This window comes from Ctenopharyngodon idella, chromosome 16 (genome assembly GCF_019924925.1).
Source record: "Ctenopharyngodon idella isolate HZGC_01 chromosome 16, HZGC01, whole genome shotgun sequence".
Taxonomy (NCBI): domain Eukaryota; kingdom Metazoa; phylum Chordata; class Actinopteri; order Cypriniformes; family Xenocyprididae; genus Ctenopharyngodon; species Ctenopharyngodon idella.
The window spans coordinates 925,232-946,368 of record NC_067235.1 but is presented as its reverse complement, the minus strand read 5'-3'; the positions used below and the strand labels follow the sequence as shown (position 1 = coordinate 946,368).

The 21,137-nt window shown below is 38.9% G+C and overlaps 1 protein-coding gene across 1 annotated transcript in view; it reads right to left on the bottom strand.

Annotated features, from left to right (window-relative positions):
• bbs9 (Bardet-Biedl syndrome 9) overlaps positions 1-21,137 on the bottom strand; it is a 111,458-nt gene that overhangs the window by 63,433 nt on the left and 26,888 nt on the right. Inside the window, 5 exon segments of the mRNA XM_051865661.1 lie at positions 5,422-5,574; positions 6,467-6,639; positions 7,885-7,980; positions 12,142-12,282; positions 14,460-14,474. Coding sequence (XP_051721621.1) covers positions 5,422-5,574; positions 6,467-6,639; positions 7,885-7,980; positions 12,142-12,282; positions 14,460-14,474 — 578 coding nt within the window.

Below are 21,137 nucleotides of genomic sequence, written 5' to 3'. Positions count from 1 at the left end.
GAATGAAAAAGCAAATTCACTCTCTGACATAGAAAATACAACGGAAATACAGCGGTTACCCCTGTACACAAAGCAGCACTGCACTTACAATAGCTCTAGATCTGAGTTCTGCACGGTTGTGAATCCTTTCATTGTAGTCAAGTGTAGACACAATGTAAAAAAGCGATTCGTTGTGCAGTGTAGACAGCTTCATTGATTATAATAGATGTTTTTGAAGGAGTGCAGTGAAGTGGAGACATTGACAGATTCACTGAATATTAAGGAGCGCTCTCTGCTCGCTATCTGTATATGACCCATTCAAAATAAGAATTAAAAAGTCTTATTTTTCATGTACAAAATGCAAAGTATTTAAATGCATGACTGACATAATTTTCATGATTGACAGTGATAGCCATAGCATTAGCAAAAATTCAGATGTCAAAATAGATCTGTGAAGGTCACATGCAAATGTTGTGTTAATGTATTATTTACTTTTTTAATTCATAGCATTAAAAAATAATTTTCACCTCCACTGTAGCTCTTAATTTTCATTCCCATATAGAATATTCAAAAATACAGAACAATATGTGTTGTTTTGAAGTCAATTATGTCCATTTTACGCATTTTACTAAAAAAAAAAAAAACACAATGCCTGATTTGAGTCAGACTAGACTGAAGAAAAATTCACTGGGACAAGATCAGTCTGATTCATGTCTGATCAGTCTGATTCATGTACAAATAATAATAAGTCCATTATAGGAACTGGTCATACATCATTAATGTTTATTTTGTAGCTTGTAGTGGAGTAAAAACTATGACTTTATACTTTAAAATGTAATAAAATAAAAGTTCCCCAACATGACAATGCTAAAAAAGTATAAATATGGAGTACTGTCCATCTCTGAATCAGTGTAATTAATCGCAAACAAACAAATGCACACATGCAGAAAGAAGAATGCACTTGTACTGTACGTCTCGTCCGTAGCTCCTCCACTGAGACCGCCTGCCTGCGGGCAAACACCTGTGTGTGTGTGTGTGTGTGTGTGTGTGTGTGTAAACCTCTAAAGGAGAGGGCAGTCTTCTGAACACAGCCTAGTGAGCTACTTTGACCACCTTTTCATAGACTACTGAATTTTCAGATAAACATTTTACACAAATTACACAAGGCTTGAATGCTCTATGTCAGAATGTGAGTACAAGCACTTCTAGCTATGTGAACTTCATTAGGGCTTTTCACACTGCGTTTAACCCTGGGTTATCTTCATTCTAAGCCCTGCTTTTTACCCTGGGTAAAGGAACGTTTCACACTTCTAATTTAGAAGCAGAGTTAGCAGTGCTTTTTACCCAAGGTTATGAAACCCTGCTGCGGAGCAGGATTAGCGGCACTTTTGCACTGTTGACTCTGTATTGCGGTGCCAAAGGTGTGCAGTGTGAAATGATATGCTGTTAGAATGATATAGATGCTTAGCAACCAACAGCCAATCGCATGCCTCATTCACGTGCCTTGGACAGTCACAGAAACACTGCATGTTGTATAAACAGTTTCAGCGTTTGAGGGGAAAAATGTTAAATGGCGATGCAAAATGTGTCAATTTGAGCAAAGAAGAGTGAAATGAAATTGTGCTAGAACCTTTATGTAAACAGGTCGCGTGCCGCGTTCATCCAACAGTGACAATGACACTGCAAATATGCAAATAAGGACAGTAAACCAGGGTTTAGCATGTACAGTGCCAAATGTCATCTTATGAATACCTAGGATTAATTGTTAACCCCTGGTAAATTATGAACAGTGTGAAATGTGAAGATAACCCAGGATTCAGTTTACTTGGGGTTTAGCAGGGTTAACTAGTTCAAGTGTGAAAGTTGTAAATTTGTTAGAACGCAATCCAGTAGTATGCACTGCATTCTCAGTCTTGCCACAAGGGGTGCTATAACAATTATACGCTTATTCAGTCAGGTCAGCTACTGTAACATCAGAGCAGTTTCTTGCTCAGCAAAGTTAACATTAGTCAAACTATTATATAGGGGTGGGTGGTATGACCAAAATCATAAAAAAAAAAAAAAAAAAAAAGAGTTTTCTGTGCACACACTTCGGGTTTATGCAAAATTTCATCCAGTGCACTTATAACAAACAAAACGACATCGTGCGTTGGTATGGACGATAATAATAAAGTTATCATTATGGTGATCATTCTTGGTGTGAACGGGCCTTTAGTCTTGGAAACACATTTTTGAACTGAATTTGATAAACAAAACAAATCAAGACTCATTTTAATTGCATGATTATGATATTTTCTGGCAGTCACTGTTGTAAGGAACACTGGGCTTTAAAGGCTTGGTAATCAGATCTAATCTAAGCTGCCTACATCAATGTTTCTTTGTGCCTATGAATGAGACTTATAAGTGCTGATGAAGAGAGGGGAAAGGGAAAAAAGCAGGAGAAGAAAAACAGGAACTCCCTAAGGCCTTTCATAGGTTACACAAACAGAAGCAGTACCTGAGAGTCTCTTTTGAACCTGGCATCAAACAGACACATGCACATGGACGCACATACCTCCAGATCTCAGAGCACTGGCCATTAATGGCACAGCTCATGCAGACAGGAGGATCAGTGTTGAGCAGCATTTAGCCCTGTTTAGCACTCCATTTGGGCTCAAATAAATCAAGGCTGTTGGAGAGAGGCCTCCATTATGAGTGCAGGGGCCCCGCAGCGAGCTGTCATTCACGGGACGGCCACCTTCACCTTTCAACTGCTAATTACAGGGAGCCACACAGCCCACAGTGAAACACACACACACACACAGAAGCCTTTTAAAGCTCTCACACAAGGAAAAACATTTGTGGGAAACACAGACGGTCACTGCTCTCTAGACCTCAACATATCTTGTTGATCCCGAATTTAGAAGTAAGGGGTTTTCTCTCTATGCGAGGAATGAGACTGAGGTTGAAAAGGAATGAGCAAGTGAAATCTCATCTGCCCACAAGCATCCAAAGCATCAAACACAGGGTAGAACGGCAACCAACAATCTGTTCATGTATAGTGATGGCGACACATCAGAGTTCTGTGACAAAAACATGTCAACAAAAAAGCATGCCAACAGCGTGTTCGTTTCTGAATCCTGAGAGTTTTTTAAGCTACCATACAAGACACAATCAGAAAAGACAGTTTGTTAACTGGCATTCAGTGTCTTGTTTTAATCCCAGTAATAAACAAATCTAATTGCTAAGGATGCTAAGCAGCTCTCTCCCCATCATTCTGTCATTAGACACGTATGAGACATGAGAGAGAGAGCTTCAAACAGGTTATGCCACACCTGACCGATCTCCAGCGGCAACCAGCTGGCGAAATGTTTCGCTTCTTAAAGTGCAATCACATGAAATTTTGCGGTTTATTGTCTTCTGTCCATAGTGTAGCGATGCATGAAGCACAGATCACACAGAAGTCACCTTCAAACCAATCAGCTTTCTGTTAGTGAACCCGCTGCGAAATCTGTGTGGGGAGATCTGTTGCCCTCATGTGAATTCCCAAATGTGTGGATTCCTATTGAAATTTCACCCCTACACAGTCATCAGGAGTGTGAGATCTGTGACTGTGCATTCATTACTAGACAACACACACACATCAAAGGAAAAATCAGTCAGACCCACACATATGTACTGGATAAACTGCATCTGCATTATAAAGGTAGGGCAAATGGAGATTATATATATATATATATATATATCCCTATTTGCCAATCACCGATCAGGCATAACATTATGAGCACTGACAGTGAAGTGAATAACACTGATTATCACTTCATCACGACACCTGTTAGTGGGTGGATATATTAGGAAGCAAGTGAACATTTTGTCCTCAAAGTTGATGTGTTAGAAGCAGGAAAAATGGGCAAGCGTAAGGATTTGAGCGAGTTTGACAAGGACCAAACTGTGATGGCTAGATGACTGGGTCAGAGCATCTCCAAAACTGCAGCTCTTGTGGGGTGTTCCCGGTCTGCGGTGGTCAGTATCTATCAAAAGTGACACGTACCACCTACCTAAGCATTGTTGCAGATCATGTACACCCTTTCATGGAAACGGTATTCCCTGGTGGCTGTGGCCTCTTTCAGCAGGATAATGCTCCTGCCACAAAGCAAAAATGGTTCAGGAATGGTTTGAGGAGCACAACAACGAGTTTAAGGTGTTGATTTGGCCTCTAAATTTCCCAGATCTCAATCCAATCGAGCATCTGTGGGATGTGCTGAACAAACAAGTCCGATCCATGGAGGCTCCACCTCGCAACTTACAGGACTTAAAGGATCTGCTGCTAACATCTTGGTGTCAGATACCACAGCACACCTTCAGGGGTCTAGAGGAGTCCATGACTCGACGGGTCAGGGCTGTTTTGGCAGCAAAAGGGGGACCAACACAATATTAGGAAGGTGGTCATAATGTTATGCCTGATCTGCGTTCTTCTGGCTGGATACATGTCTTCACATGCAGTGCAAAAAATGGCCTTTTAGGAAAAGAAATATTTATATTTTTATTTTTAGAATCTCTTGCAGGATTTCTTTAAAGTCCTCCTGCATGCAATAATTTTACTCATTTTTGATAATCACAATGACATACTTAAATGTTTTTACCTGTGAAAATAATTTCTTCATGCCTTAAAATAGCTTGAACGTAACTCGACACCCTTGCTTAATTTAGTATACGCAGAATTAGTCTCCGCCTCCACTCAATCACAGCAGCCCGGATTATCTGATCCACTCGTTCAACTGTAAATGTTACACTGTGGCAAGTGGAAATATTGGTTTAATTCAGCCAGAGACTTATTCACAACAAGTGGAAGAGTGAATTATACAGGCTCTACTTGTCCATGTATCAGAATGGTGGTGTATCACTTTTTACAACGTCAGACACATAATGGTAACTGATATGATTAGCCTTTAGCTTGATTACGTTATCAAACAGCTAATAATGTGTTGTTAATGTTACACAAACCATGTTCCCGTTCATTATCTCAGATTCAGACAGCTGCCAACTAAAAATCAACATCCTTAGAGATAATGATAGGAAAAGCCCTTGGTCACGTTTGTGACGGCAGGAAACGGGCGTTTTTGAGACTGTCTTTGGTTCACTCCAGTTTTAAGGAGAAAATACTCAGCAATGGTGTTGAATAATGAGAATAATCTGCATATGGTTTGTCTTAAAGCATATTAAAATCATAGACATATAAACAACATTAAAAACTATTCAGAAATGTTCTGAAATCCACTACACATTGCATACTATGTCATATTGGGTTTAGGTCGAGTTTGGTCTTAAAATTGAACTTGTGTATGGGTCGGGTTCTCATGTACTGTTTAGAGTCATTGCACTTACTTGCCGGTAGTGTCGGATGGGTTGGATCAATCAGAGTCTGTGCAGGCCTCTAGTGTGTCTTTGTGTAATTGCACTTACTTGCCGGTAGGTTCCCTCCATCAGTGTGTCCAGGTTTTGTAGTGGCCCTGGGGTTTTGTCTTTAAAGCGGGTCAGTAAACGACGCTGGATGGCCCTAAACTGGACTGCTCTTTCTGACAGTAAATCCTGATACTTCTGTGCATTCACACGGAGCTACAAATGAGGAAACATTACTCAGATGGTTATGTTTTAATGTCATACAGTATTTAATAGGGACGCCAATATGCTCCTCCATATCACCGCTGTCGGCCGGAAACCTCATATGCCCAAAACCACTGTATTTTTTAAATAATTAAACACTGTGTTGTCAAAGTTGATATTGTAGCTTTATATTTGGCCAGACACGCATGTGTCATTATATTATTAACATTTTACCAAAATTAAGCTCAAATGGAGTAACAAGTGTTTTATCTGTCATTATAACGGCTGCATCTCAGACAGTAATTTCAGCATTACGTTTTCATCCACTTACAGCTTATAAAGTTTATTGTATCTATATGCGGGTACTCAGTTTTTTCTGTCATTTGGCTAAAATCTCATGTTATTAAAGATGAAGTGCTTCACACAGGCTGTTTAAGACAGTATTGGCTGTGACTCGATGACAAATGCTGGACTAAGACACTCTTCACCTCTCCTCAAATACATAAAACATCAGCCTTTATATATATATAGTGATTCTTGAGTAAAGAAAATGCTGTAGTTCTTCAGAGAACCAGTTCTTTATTCACGATTGCATTGCAAACAAGCAGAGACGCTCCAAACTGTGTGCAGCACTTAGATAGAGGTGGGCGGAGTTATGAGACTTGACTGACAGTTTGAGGATCCAATGGAGTTACGAGGTTCAGTCACAAGCTCTTTTTAGTACTTTTCATTGGTTAGACATTTGCAAAACCCACAGACAGATGTAAAGGGTGATCGATACTAAAGATTTATCAAAACAAAATAAAGACGAAATATGGATATACAAGGTTTCCGCCCAACAGCGACTACATGTTTAGGGAGGGAGCCAAGAATCTGTTTTGTGACAGTGTGGGAAACATGGCACCTCAAAGTGGTGGTCCACTGTCTCAAAGTACTCCAGCAGAGGAACCGGTCCAGTGAAGCTGTTTCGAAAGTCTTTGACTCCGAGGGAGGCGAAGTGCCGGTCGAAACGCTGCACCAGCTCCTTGGCCACCAGCCACATGTCCTCAAAGCTCTCGCTCTGGATCCTGTAACGCTCTGCAGAGAGTCAACACACACGGAGCAGCGCTATCAGCCTTCCGTCTCCCGCACCTGTAATTAGCTCATGACAACCTGAAACAGATCACAGGCTTCCTCCCATGATGGATGTGAGCGCCAGTGAAGCGTGTGTGAGGGGGGGGTTTGTGTGAAAGTGTGCATTTGTGTGCGTTCATGAAAGACAGACAGAAGAAAGGGAGAGAGAGCGAGATGACGATCCACACTGGCACCACAACAAGACTTTCATTACAGGATTTGACTGACCTCTTTGTTGTGGAAATACTCAACCATGGTGGCTCTAATATTGTACCTGATTCTTCAATTCCCAGGACCGGTTTACACTGATTTACCACATGTTCACTCAACATTCTACAAGAGACTTTTAGGAACTTTCAGATAACTACAAACACATTCAATCAAGACTAGAGGAGGATGGGTTTCCTTTCTGAGCTTCGATTTCTCTATACGCTCGAGAGCTTTTCTTTGCTGCTGATCTGGAAAAGTCAATTCAGGTTTACTTTCATAATATTAACTCATATTCATAATATGAATTTCATAAAATCTCTTTCTGAGTTACAAGGATATTTAACCTGAAACATTATTTTAACCAGGGGGAATTGAGTGAATGGAGAAGAGTGGTCTCTATATGACTGGATACTCTCTGAGTAGGTACTACATTTGAATTTGAACATCAGTTGCGTCGCTTCACCGCCATTCATAAATCCTCTCCCATGGCCTCTTGGGATAGTAAACGGTCCATCAGATGTGCACTTTAGAATACTGCCAGAAGTAGTAGATCATCCGGGGACTTTTCGCCTACTGCTTTATGAACACTATGTATTTGGACATACTACTCATTTGGTGTACTGTTTTTCGCATACTATATAGTAGGGAAGTATTCAATTTCGGACACAGCGCAAGTTTTGTTTTAATAGAGCATTGAGAAGATATATCACTTCCTGTTTGACACTGTCATTGTTGATTTTTGATGCATTATACAAGAATCTCTATTACAAAGCATTTGCTATTACAAAATTTGGTGAATGTCAAATGTTGGATGGTGAATTTTAAATGAACAGTCTAGGAGGAGTTTGAAAATGTAGACTTTCAGAAAACGTAAAATAGCAGAAAATCTTGCTAAAAAAGCAGGTAAGAGTCACTGGTACAGGTTGGGCACGTGTGTGTGTGTGTGTGTGTGTGTGTGTGTGTGTGTGTGTGTGTGTGTGTGTGTGTGTGAGGACTCACGGGATGTTTTGGAGGCAAGGACAATGACCCTGGAGCCTGTGATGAGCTGGAAGCCCAAAGCACTGCTGTCATTATTCTCTGACTTCTCAGAGAAATCTGAAACCCAGAAACAGTGAACTGAAGTTCAATACACAATAATATAACATAGAGCATATTTCTCAATTTATTTCCGTCTTTGTCTGAGAAAGACAAACACACAGTGTGATACTGAAATTTTAAAAACGTAACGATAACAGCCTTTCTGCAGTACCAGTAGTACTGAGTACCGGGTCGGTTCGGTAACCACTCAAAGACGGCAGCTTTCAAATGCTCCCATGTGTATTTGTGTGAGTGTGCTGTGAAGAGCATCAAAGGTTTCTATTTACAATGTGTTTCTGCAGCGTTGAGCAGTCTAACCAATCACAGACATGTCTGATGAGTGCGTGAACTTAATGGCCAATCAGAGGCATTTAAGTTAGTCAGAATCCACTCAATAATAGGATAAACGATGTAAATAAGAGATTCATTGTGCAGTATAGACAGCTTTTTTGATTATAATTGAGTTTAAACTCAGTCAGTGAGGCTGCATGGAACTGAAGTGATTGACAGCTTCATTGATTATAAAGGATTCACTCTGTGCTTGCTTTCTGAATACAACCCATTCATAATTTAAATAAGTTTTGTTTCTCATTCTGATAAGTCCACACGTTTTCAGCAGTGACAAACATATTTAAATTCAAGACTGAATCCAAAAATTGCGATAATTGACATTAATAACCATTGCAACAGAGCGGACAAAAATATGATGCATCAAAATAGATCTGTGCAAGAGACCTGCCACTGTGTTTATTACTAACCTTTCATTTGATCTTTTTGTTGTAATGTTTTGTTTAACTAAAACATATTTGAAGACTAAATGCTAATGTATTAATGTATTATTTACTTATAATTATTATTAGCATTAATGATCAACTGCAAAAACTTTTGGAAGTGTTTTTTGTTTGTTTTTTTAACTAACAAACAATAAAAACAATTAACTATTGTAAAATTGTACTGGTATTTTCGGCATATACACGTTTGATGGACTGCTGTAGGGCTGTGGATTTTTAAAGGAAAATAAATATTATAGGAACATAAATTAGGTTTACACTGAAAACGATCATCTGACAGCCTTATAACCTAGTAATAAAGTGTGGTCTCATGAGTGTCTCTCTGTGTCTGTCATACCAGTGTACTGAACAACCTTCATAAACCATGACACTGTGCTAGTGGTACTGCATATCCACAAAGGACAACCTTCTTCAGCGTCCTCTCGCTCAGGAACACAGGCACATGTTGATGTGTGTTTCTGTCCCTCCTGATGGCTTGTGATTGTCATGCAGAGTGGCTGAACGGATGTCAGACAGAGATAGGCTCTTATCAGCACACAGGACGCCGGAGCACAGCGGATTCTTCCTTATCTGACCGCAGCTCAGGCCTCATATTATCTCAGACAGAATGCCTCTCCTCACCCTGATAACACGGCACTGACTCCACTGCTCACCAGCGCCATGGAAATGTGGGAATTATACTAATCTATACAACAAATGTCTGTTTTAAAAATATGTCATTTTTTGATCCTATAAATTTTCCTCAAAAATTGTGTAATTAAAATATATGTTGTCACTAATCTGCAGTACATGCTGAAATTCTTAATTGTCATTTACATATCAATTTTTAATGAATATTTTTTTTAAGAGCCTGTCTTGAGATGGAGCGGATTGTTACATTCATCTGCACTTCGTCTTTCTTGTGCAATGAGCAGGGTTATGATCAGAAACTATTAAAAACATTTCTGTCAACTAAAATAAAGCTGAAATAAATGTTAGTTGAAAAACTTAAACTAAAGGAAAGTAGAAATGGTGCCTTGTCAAACTGAAAATAGTTTAAGAAGCAGCACTAAAATTATTAACTGGAAAAAAATAGAATTAGAAACTAAAATGAAAATAAATGAAACCTAAATAGTAATATGTCACACCACATGGACACGGTTTCCTGCTCCTTATTAGCTGTCATGGTTATTCATTTGATCTCATCGTTATGTTCAGGTGTGTGTGTCTCGTTGTCTCCACTACTTCAGTTCAGTTTGTACAAAGTCAGTGATTGTTTTGTCTTTATATAACAATCTTAAGAGAAATACAACACGAATTCCAGAAATGTTGGGACGTTTTTTTACATTTGAATAAAATTAAAACTAAAGACTTTCAAATCACATGAGCCAATATTTTATTCACAATAGAACACAGATAACATAACAAATGTTTAAACTGAGAAATTTTACACTTTTATCCACTAAATGAGCTCATTTCAAATTTGATGCCTGCTACAGGTCTCAAAAAAGTTGGCACGGGGGCAACAAATGGCTGAAAAAGCAAGATATTTTGAAAAGATTTAGCTGGGAGAACATCTAGCAACTAATTAAGTTAATTGATATCAGGTCTGTAACATGATTAGATATAAAAGGAATGTCTTAGAGAGGCAGAGTCTCTCAGAAGTAAAGATGGGCAGAGCTGTGAAAGAGTGCGTAAAAATGTTGTGGAATATTTAAAAACAATGTTCCTCAACGTCAAATTGCAAAGGCTTTACAAATCTCATCATCTACAGTGCATAACATCATCAAAAGATTCAGAGAAATTGGAGAAATCTCTGTTATTGGATGCCCGTGGTCTTCAGGCCCTCAGACGACACTGCATCACTCATTGGCATGATTGTGTCAATGACATTACTAAATGGGCCCAGGAATACTTCCAGAAACCACTGTCGGTAAACACAATCCGCCGTGCCATCTGCAGATGCCAACTAAAGCTCTATCATGCAAAAAGGAAGCCATATGTGAACATGGTCCAGAAGCTCCGTTGTGTCCTGTGGGCCAAGGCTCATTTAAAATGGACTCTTTCAAAGTGGAAAAGTGTTCTATGGTCAGACGAGTCCAAATTTGACATTCTTGTTGGAAATCACGGACGCTTTGTCCTCCGGGCTAAAGAGGAGGGAGACCTTCCAGCATGTTATCAGCATTCAGTTCAAAAGCCAGCATCTCTGATGGTATGGGGGTGCATAAGTGCATACGGTATGGGCAGCTTGCATGTTTTGGAAGGCACTATGAATGCTGAAAGGTATATCAAGGTTTTAGAGCAACATATGCTCCCCTCCAGACGACGTCTATTTCAGTGAAGGCCTTGTGTATTTCAGCAGGACAATGCTAAACCACATACTGCAGCTATTACAACAGCATGGCTTCGTCGTAGAGTCCAGGTGCTGAATTGGCCTGCCTGCAGTCCAGATCTTTCACTTATAGAGAACATTCGGCGCATCATTAAGCGAAAAATATGTCAAAGACGACCACAAACTCTTCAGCAGCTGGAAACCTATATCAGGCAAGAATGGGACCAAATTTCAACACCAAAACTCCAGAAACTCATAACCTTGATGCCCAGATGTCTTCACACTGTTTTGAAAAGAAGAGGAGATGCTACACCATGGTAAACATGCCCCCGTCCCAACTATTTTGAGACCTGTAGCAGGCATCAAATTTGAAATGAGCTCATTTTGTGCATAAAATTGTAAAATTTCTCAGTTTAAACATTTGTTATGTTATCTATGTTCTATTGTGAATAAAGTCTTTTAGTTTTAATTTTATTCAAATTTAAAAAACTTTTCCGGGATTTGGGTTGTATGAGAACTTTCATAAGAAATGTTTTTGGAAATAAACAACTTTTTAGTTGAACAATAAAAAGGAAACAGTAGTCAAAATTGTATTCTTAAGAATAAAAGCTTTAATAAGTAGAATGCAGAAATAGTTGAGCAAGTGTTAAATGGGTGAATGTTCCTTAAATGCAGTTATTAATCTATTAATTATTATTTAGCTATATTTGACTAAATCTTACACACATAAAGTTATTTTAAAAGGTTTTATTGTGAACAAATACATTGATAATGGATTCCTTTAGTCTGAGGCTTTATCAACTCACAGCCGTTCACTACACACATGAAATATCTCAAACTCACAGGAATTTGGCCCAGTGTATGCTGGTGTAGCATAAAGTCAGTATTTGGCTAAGTTCAGCCCATGACTACTATACTCATTTTAATTTAATAATAGAGTTGGTAATGGAAGTAAAAGTTTATGGCTGACTTTTTGGCAAGAAATCCTGTGGCGACATGTGATGCAGTGTATTTTTAATTTCCAGAGAAGGCTGGACTAAAATGGAATTATGTAATAATATGTGTTTGGTGCGGTACCTGGGAAAACATCACTGAGGTTGACGGGAGGTTTGTTGGTGTCCATGGTGATCTTGTACTTGCCATTCTTGATAGCTGAGGAGGGGCAGCACACTAACCGGAGAGGCAGGACGAATTTACACTGAGACACTCGAGGGATTCCTGACAGAGTCAACACAAACACACAGACATGTGAACTCTTCAGATGTACACAACTCATTCAAGACCCACTCAAATACATCTTCATCTTCATTCATTCCACCCTAAATTAACAACATTTATCGTACTTAAACTTTCTCTTCTATTGGGATGAGACAGTGTGAGTTTGAAGAACAGAATATAAGATGAGCGATGCTGGAACCTACTGTACTGTTCACACACACAGGATCAGTGTTTGTGGAGTAGAGGAGTGAATCTGTATGTGTGTGTGTGTGTGTGTAAATTAGAGGTCGACCGATATATCGGGCCGATATTTGTCTTTTTTTAATATATCGGCATCGGCCGATATCCGTGTTTAGTAGCGCCGATTTAAGGCCAGGCACGTCCGCGGGCAGCCCTGTGTTATTGGTGCGGTGGAATGTGCTGCTGCCACATGTGAATTGAAACTTTTGGAAGATTCAACAACAGTCCTGGGAGATAAAGGTAGCCTAAGGCTTAAATTCTGATATTTCAAAGTCCTATGGCCATATATTTACTATATATTACTAGTAAACTATGAAGTGTTGCTTCACTTAGTGAAAGAAACAACGGATAGCATAGAACCGTCGGGAACTGGCATAATGCTACAGCTGGTTGAAGGTTCGCTTACTTGTAGTTAACTTTAAGGACTGTAGTCCAAAACTACCAGCAGCTTGCTTGCTAACATATTAGCCCCAATGTTATAAGTTCTGTTTTATTTTTCCTGTATCGGAGTCGGAGAATTTCACTCTGTTCTTGGGGTGGAGAAGGCGGCAGCTCTGACAAACACTGCAGCGTGATTGAGGGCTACGTTACTCCGACAAATACTGGCAATATTAAGAGGATTTGGCATTTCCAATTAATGTAAGCCTGTTACATTCTTCTAGTCTATTACTATTACTATAAGGTAAGCTACTTTTATTATTAAATTAATATTATAATAAATTTACCCCGCAATAATTTCACAGCGCATCACCGCATAACTGACGTGCTGTGAGGATAATAAAAGATTAGGATATCAGCTCCTCTTTGAAAATGTTTTAAACATTTTTTAGATCTATTATACAATGAATTAGACCTATACTTAAAATTATTAACAGTCTATAATATTTCCTAACACTGCAGTCATAAATGAAAATTAAGAGCAGCTTTAGGCTACTTCACCAACTTTATAAAAAAAAAAAAAGCTGTTTAACACGAAATACTATTCTTCTCATTTGTTTCACTATATGTACAGGCCACAAAGGAAATTATGGAATAAATTAAGACAGTTATATACCGTTATCAGCATATTATGTAGAAATTCGTCTCTGAGAGAAAATGCTCCGTTAATGCAGCGTCAGGCAGCTCCGTCACTTTTACCTTCACTTTGAATACTGACCGAGGTTAAGCTTTTACCGGCATAACTTTTCCGCAAAGTTTGCACGTTGCTTCTTGTGTGATATCCATTGGCTCCCCTTCTTGGTTGAACCCCCGCGGATTTGCGCTACGCCACTGCGCAGAAGTGTATGACATTTGTTCGGAAGCATGGTTTGATGCAGATAATAGCCGGGTTTCCATCCAACTTTGCATTAATGAAAATTCAGCTCAAGAATATGCGCATCTGCGTGTGTTTCCATCAACTGTGTAATGCGAAATGGACATCAGCCTAATAAAATGATGTGTTCCGACCAATGACTATATAATATATATATATATATATATATATATATATATATGTCGCACAGATATTATCCTCATTAAACCTGTCTAACGTTAACCGTCAAGAATGTCAGAAGAGTTTAGCACTGTCCTTGCATACAAGGCTGTGCAACATGACAAAGTTTTGAATTGATTTTTATTTATAAAGTTGTATTTATTTTATTTAAATATATATTTAAGTTTACATTTATGTTCCAACAAACTTGAAAACTTGCATCCACTTATCATTAGTGTGACATTTTAGCATGCAAATGAAGGGGAAAACTTCAAGATATCGGCCCTAAAAATCGGCAGCACATATCGGCCATTGGCTGACCCTGACCTCTAAACATCGGCATCGGTTATAGAAAAACCCATATCGGTCGATCTCTAGTGTAAATGTTTGCATATTAAATTATTTACAGCTGCACATATGCAGTTATATCTGATGACATAAAAACATGTCCTGTTCTGTCACTCACCTGCGGGGTTGAGCTCTGACATGTGCAGCAGCAAGAAAGAAGAAGAACACAACACTTAATATCTGATTACACACTTACACATGGATCAGCCCGATACAGATGAGTCCGCAGGTGTGACTGCAGTACAGGAAAAACAACTGATACAGAAATTTCATAAAGCTACCAGTTATAAACATTCAAAGTCATGCTCGCCAGATGAATGCATTCACAACCAAATACAACCATAAGAAAAACATTTAAAAAACCATATACATAAACTGTTTACATTGCTAAGTACTTCTACATTATGGTAGTATTCATGTTGATTTAAATTTTAAAAAGCTAAAAAGAAAAATGTACTCTAGTATTACAGTACTGAAAATCACCACAGGAAAAAAAAAAATGGATAAAAAGAGATACGCTACTGGTCATAAGGAATGATTTCAAATAATTAAGATTTTCTAATGTTTCTGAAACAGTTTCTTCTGCTCACCAAAGCTGCATTTATTTTATCAAAATACAGTAAAAACAGTGAAATATATTAACAATGTATAACAGCTGTTTTCTATGTGAATATATAGTAATTTATTCCTGTGATCAAAGCTGAATTTTCAGCATCATTACTCCAGTCTTCAGTGTCACATGATCCTTTAGAAATATGTTTTTTTGGCAGTGGCTATTTACACTAAGTGAAAATAGCAGCATTTTCTTAGCGATATTCTATTTACACAATGTAAAAGTATCAGTTCTTTCTTTGCAATAAGAGTAAATAGTAATTAGATGCTATATATACTTTATATTGGCAGATACTATTTGCACCTCAGTATTTTTGTACATTAACAGGATACAGTAATATCAGAGTGTAAATGATTATATTTATTTAAATTATTAAATGGATGCTGCCTTATTGGGAGAAAAAAAAAAAAAAAACCTTCACCTTCCCTAAACCCTACCCAATAAACACTTTTAATATTATTAAACACTCATTCGCAGTTTATTTCCACTTTTAGAACATTATTTTCATTTTTATTGAAAATAAATGCGAGCTCGGCAAAAGGCAGATTCGAACCCGCGTCGATCGCGTTAAAAACCAGGCCTGCGAGCCTTACTCGCTACTGCTGCACCACTGAAGATGCTGAATTCCACGCATCTTTTTTAAAACTTGAGTGTCTTGAGTGACCAGACATTAGTAGGTGGAGCTAGTGTAAATAGCATTTGCCAACAAGGGACGCTATTTGCACTTAGTGTAAACAGACACTCCATTTTTTTTCTGTTGATTTTAGGCTGAAATGTGACCTGAACCAGTTTTCGTGAGATTCATCCAAAAAGCTTTTACTGAAACCCGTGGTAGCTGTTGCACTGACCGGCAGCACACTGTATGAAATCTGACCTGTAAGCTGGAAGTGTTTGAGATACACCTCTGCTCGCAGGTCTAAATGTGGCATCAGTCTGCCCTCACAGTTCCCGCTCCATTTGCGCAAAGCTCAAGTTATCTCTGTGTAAACATCACCAACCGTCTGACAAAAACTCACCCTGACCAGCTCACCTCATCTTCCATGTCAGCAGTGACTGCTCTGTTTACTTAAAGACAGGAACAGCCATTACTGGCCAGAAAGACACTTTCAGCGGCGGCTGCATCAGTCATCTAAACCACACTCCCAAAAACACGCTCCGCATTCCTCATGTTCTCCAGAGCTATTCCTGCAGCTCCTACACAAACACTGCTCCATCTAAGCCACATTTTCTGTGCTAGAAATCTTCAGAATGGATTTAAACATCATAAAACTGAGCTGAGAGCACCACACTCACATTGTTTTTCATCAATTAAAAAACAATTCAGTGATTCTGCAGGAATCTTTCTGGAATCTTTTCTTTCTACTTAGAGTTTAACACAACCACATACTTTTACTTTAACAACAGTGTAATTGTGTAGTAAATATCAAAGAGAGAATGTGACAAATATTGTAACACTGTATAAAGCTCCACATCTCCCAGTAGTGACGTTTAGGGTTAGGGTTAACTTCTGTGCAAAATTGGAATATCTCATAAAACATTTGTGAATAAAGCAGAGTTTCCATCCCATGTGTTCAAGAGAACAAAATCATCACTTCATGGGAAATTGGCACAAAATATCAGTAATAAAAATGAAAGTTTCTTCAATCAGGGCGTCAGACGAAACACAATAAACGCTGTCATGTTCTCTTGCTTTCGGATGCTGGTGTTTGGGAACACAATCGTGTGAGACGCTTCTGAAGGAAATTAAACCACATCATTCTGATGACAGACTTTGACTCAGGTGTTTCAGAACCGCCAAACCAACATTTGAGATGCTGCGATGTGATTGGTCTGCTGTTTAGTGCAGTTATCCAATCACAGCCTCTGCTGAGGCAAAGTCACATGAGGATTTGAGGGATTAATTTGTAAATGTGTTTCCATTGTAGTTTATGTGCATGTCTCCAATTCCATCCAGGTTTTTTTTTTATGCGATATCCCAAAATTTGCATAAAAATAGGTGGATATAAACATAGCTACTATTAGTCCGCAGAATTAAATTTTATAAACTGTAAAAATGCAATTATTTCAAGAATATCTAATGCTATAGTCTCATCATGTCAGCATTAATGGAAAGCATCAGGGGTGTGTGATATGTAGCGTCAATGATATCATAATTATTGTTTTAATGATGTGTGACCTGACATTATTGAGTTTGTCACTCGTTTTACACAAACCAAACAAAAACACTAATTGAGAGAGCATTCCTTCACTGCGTGATGTAGCTGTTAGAATTACACCAAAATTCAAGATAAATGGGGCCATTTTTATGAGATTAATCTCTAATGATATAGTTAAGCTCTACACAGAAGCAAGGGTGCAGTTTTTCACAAACATCAGCATGACTGCAAATGTCATATATTGGTATAATAAAACAGTCCAATAAACAATAGGTTAATATTTGGAGTTATATTTTAGATACAACATTGTCACTATTTTCTGTTTTTTTCTGATTTTCTTTTTATTTTATACACAAAAAGTTCTGAGTGAAACAACAACAGAACTGTTTTGTGTCTCCGAGCAATCAACAGATAGTGGTGCTTCGTTACTGAATGAATTCGCTTTCTGAACTAATCAGTTTAATGAATGATTCAATGACTAAATGAATCAGCTGTCTGAACGTTTGAATAAATGAGAGTTGCTGCGTCCCAATTCACCTACTTATACTACGCCCTAAATGTATGTACTCTTTTTGTGAAGAAAAGTAGATACTTTTGAGTGTGTAGCACTCTGTAGCAAGCTTTGGGACAAACCACAGACAGTTTTAGTTTCATATATAAAGTATCATTTCATTCTTTTTTTAAATAATTTTAGAATATAATATTCAATAAAAAAAATAAAAAATAAAATCAATCCCATAGCATTATTTATGCAATTGTAAATGCAGTGTTTAAACTACTTCTGAGCTGCATTAAACAGTCTAAATGCCACTTCAGATGCAGCTTCTGTGCCTCTTCTGCGGTGCAAAGATGATGATACTGATTTCATTTGATTTGTAACAATGTCTTATTATTCTAGTTGAATATATTGATTAGATGTAAGAATTTGGCATTAAAGATGATACATAAATCTAATAAGGTTATTAAAAATCCCCTGTAAATCAGTTTAAGGGGGCAAATATGGCCTTGTAATGGAACATTTTATTTCTGCTGTGAATGAACATAAAGAGTGTCGTGAGTCAGCGGTCCACGACAGGCCTAAACCAACACAAAAACACACTCAATTATCATTATCCACAAAATCACAGAAAATACTGAGATATCATACGTCACTACCTCACAACCCTAGCTGGTGTGAGATAGTGAAACTAATAAGAGACGCAGTGCTGGCAGTCAGACTTGAATACTGCGTACAGTACTGTACAGTAAATACAGCAAGAAACACACATTATCCAGAGCGGTTTGCTACATTGCTGTCACGTGATCATGTTTAATTCAGTGTGTGACATCCAGTTATCTCGGATATAAATGTATTATTATTTCTTTGTTAAAAGCCTTCAGGTTGGCAGTCCAATCAAATATACAAGTCAAGAAGTAGTTCTGGATGACATCACTTCTGGTGGATGGCATCAGATCAGTATGGTAGTACCCTATTCTGAAAATAACCTCAATGTGTCGTGATTCAGCTTTAAGTGCTTCAAGTGCAATTAGACCATTTGGGTAGATGCGTTTATTGTCAGTGAAGGTCTGAATCTGAACATGAAAGCAACGAACGCTGGACTGAAACCTGCAAAGTGCTGCACACAACTAATCTGTGTGTGTATTTTGAGGTGTGGAAGGAGCAAGTGATTAGGACAGTAATTACAGGCCTGGACGACACACACACACACACAAATTCTTCCCATTCCACACAAGCATCTCCACTGCAGCACCGCCCCACTGCTCCATACACACGTCTGCATGCACAAACACTTGCGTTACAATCACAAACATCATACAAAGCCCAGAGGATTCTGGGATTCTGTGCTAATCAGGAGCCGGATTTGATAATAACACATCGGCTCAATAAATCGTTATCCACAAACAAAAAGATGCATTGTGAAGTACCATAGCAAGGTCCTCAGTTAAAATTAAAAATATATATATTCACATATTTACTTATTCACATCACATCACATCTCACAGAAGTGAGTACACCCCTCACATTTTTGTAAACATTTTATTATATCTTTTCATGTGACAACACTGAAGAAATGACACTTTGCTACAATGTAAAGTACTGAGTGTACAGCTTGTATAACAGTGTAAATTTGCTGTCCCCTCAAAATAACTCAACACACAGCCATTAATGTCTAAACCGCTGGCCACAAAAGTGAGTACACCCCTAAGTGAAAATGTCCAAATTGGGCCCAAAGTGTCAATATTTTGTGTGGCCACCATTATTTTCCAGCACGGCCTTAACCCTCTTGGGCATGGAGTTCACCAGAGCTTCACAGGTTGCCACTGGAGTCCTCTTCCACTCAATCACAGAGCTGGTGGATGTTAGAGACCTTGCGCTCCTTCACCTTCCGTTTGATGATGCCCCACAGATGCTCAATAGGGTTTAGGTACCCTCAGCTTCTTTAGCAAGGCACTGGTCGTCTTGGAGGTGTGTTTGGGGTCATTATCATGTTGGAATACTGCCCTGCGGCCCAGTCTCTGAAGAGAGGGGATCGTGCTCTGCTTCAGTATGTCACAGTACATGTTGGCATTCATGGTTCCCTCAGTGAACTGTAGCTCCCCAGTGCCGGCAGCACTCATGCAGCCCCAGACCATGACACTCCCACCACCATGCTTGACTGTAGGCAAGACACACTTGTCTTTGTACTCCTCACCTGGTTGCCGCCACACACGCTTGACACCATCTGAACCAAATAAGTTTATCTTGGTCTCATGTCCACAGGACATGGTTCCAGTAATCCATGTTCTTAGTCTGCTTGTCTTCAGCAAACTGTTTGCGGGCTTTCTTGTGCATCATCTTTAGAAGAGGCTTCCTTCTGGGACGACAGCCATGCAGACCAGTTTGATGCAGTGTTTGGCGTATGGTCTGAGCACTGACAGGCTGACCCCCCACCCCTTCAACCTCTGCAGCAATGCTGGCAGCACTCATACGTCTATTTCCCAAACTCAACCTCTGGATATGACGCTGAGCACGTGCACTCAACTTCTTGGTCGACCATGGCGAGGCCTGTTCTGAGTGGAACCTGTCCTGTTAAACCGCTGTATGGTCTTGGCCACCGTGCTGCAGTTCAGTTTCAGGGTCTTGGCAATCTTCTTATAGCCTACGCCATCTTTATGTAGAGCAACAATTCTTTTTTTCAGATCCTCAGAGAGTTCTTTGCCATGAGGTGCCATGTTGAACTTCCAGTGACCAGTGAGAGCGATAACACTAAATTTAACACACCTGCTCCCCATTCACACCTGAGACCTTGTAACACTAACGAGTCACATGACACCGGGGAGAGAAAATGGCTAATTGGGCCCAATTTGGACATTTTCACTTAGGGGTGTACTCACTTTTGTGGTCAGCGGTTTAGACATTAATGGCTGTGTGTTGAGTTATTTTGAGGGGACAGCAAATTTACACTGTTATACAAGCTGTACACTCACTACTTTACATTGTAGCAAAGTGTCATTTCTTTAGTGTTGTCACATGAAAAGATATAATAAAATATTTACAAAAATGTGAGGCGTGTACTCACTTCTGTGAGATTATATATATATATACACACTGTGTGTGTGTGAGTGAGAGAGAGAGAGAGAGAGATGAATAGAAAGAGTAAAAGAAACAGAGCCATTAGAGTGAGTGGGGTTTCCCCGGGTCTGAGTGTGTGCATGTGTAATTCTGAAAGCAGAATATTATACAGAATATTAAACACTGTTTTGAATAAAGCACTGTATTGTATGTTGTACACTTCATTGTTTACTGTTGCTAAACTTTGGAGACAAACTTGTCCCCCAGAAATTATACATGACAAAGCCTCCCTTTAGAAACGTTTAGAAGTTTTCTTATATTGTTAAGGTTTGGTCATTATAATTAGTTTCATATAAAAACAATAAAAGTCTATGGTATGTCCTCATTTAGGATGTGTGTGTGTGTGTGTGTGTGCGTGTGTGTTAGTGTGTGTGCGTGTGAGTCCTACCTGCGATCTAATGTGTTAAACAGACT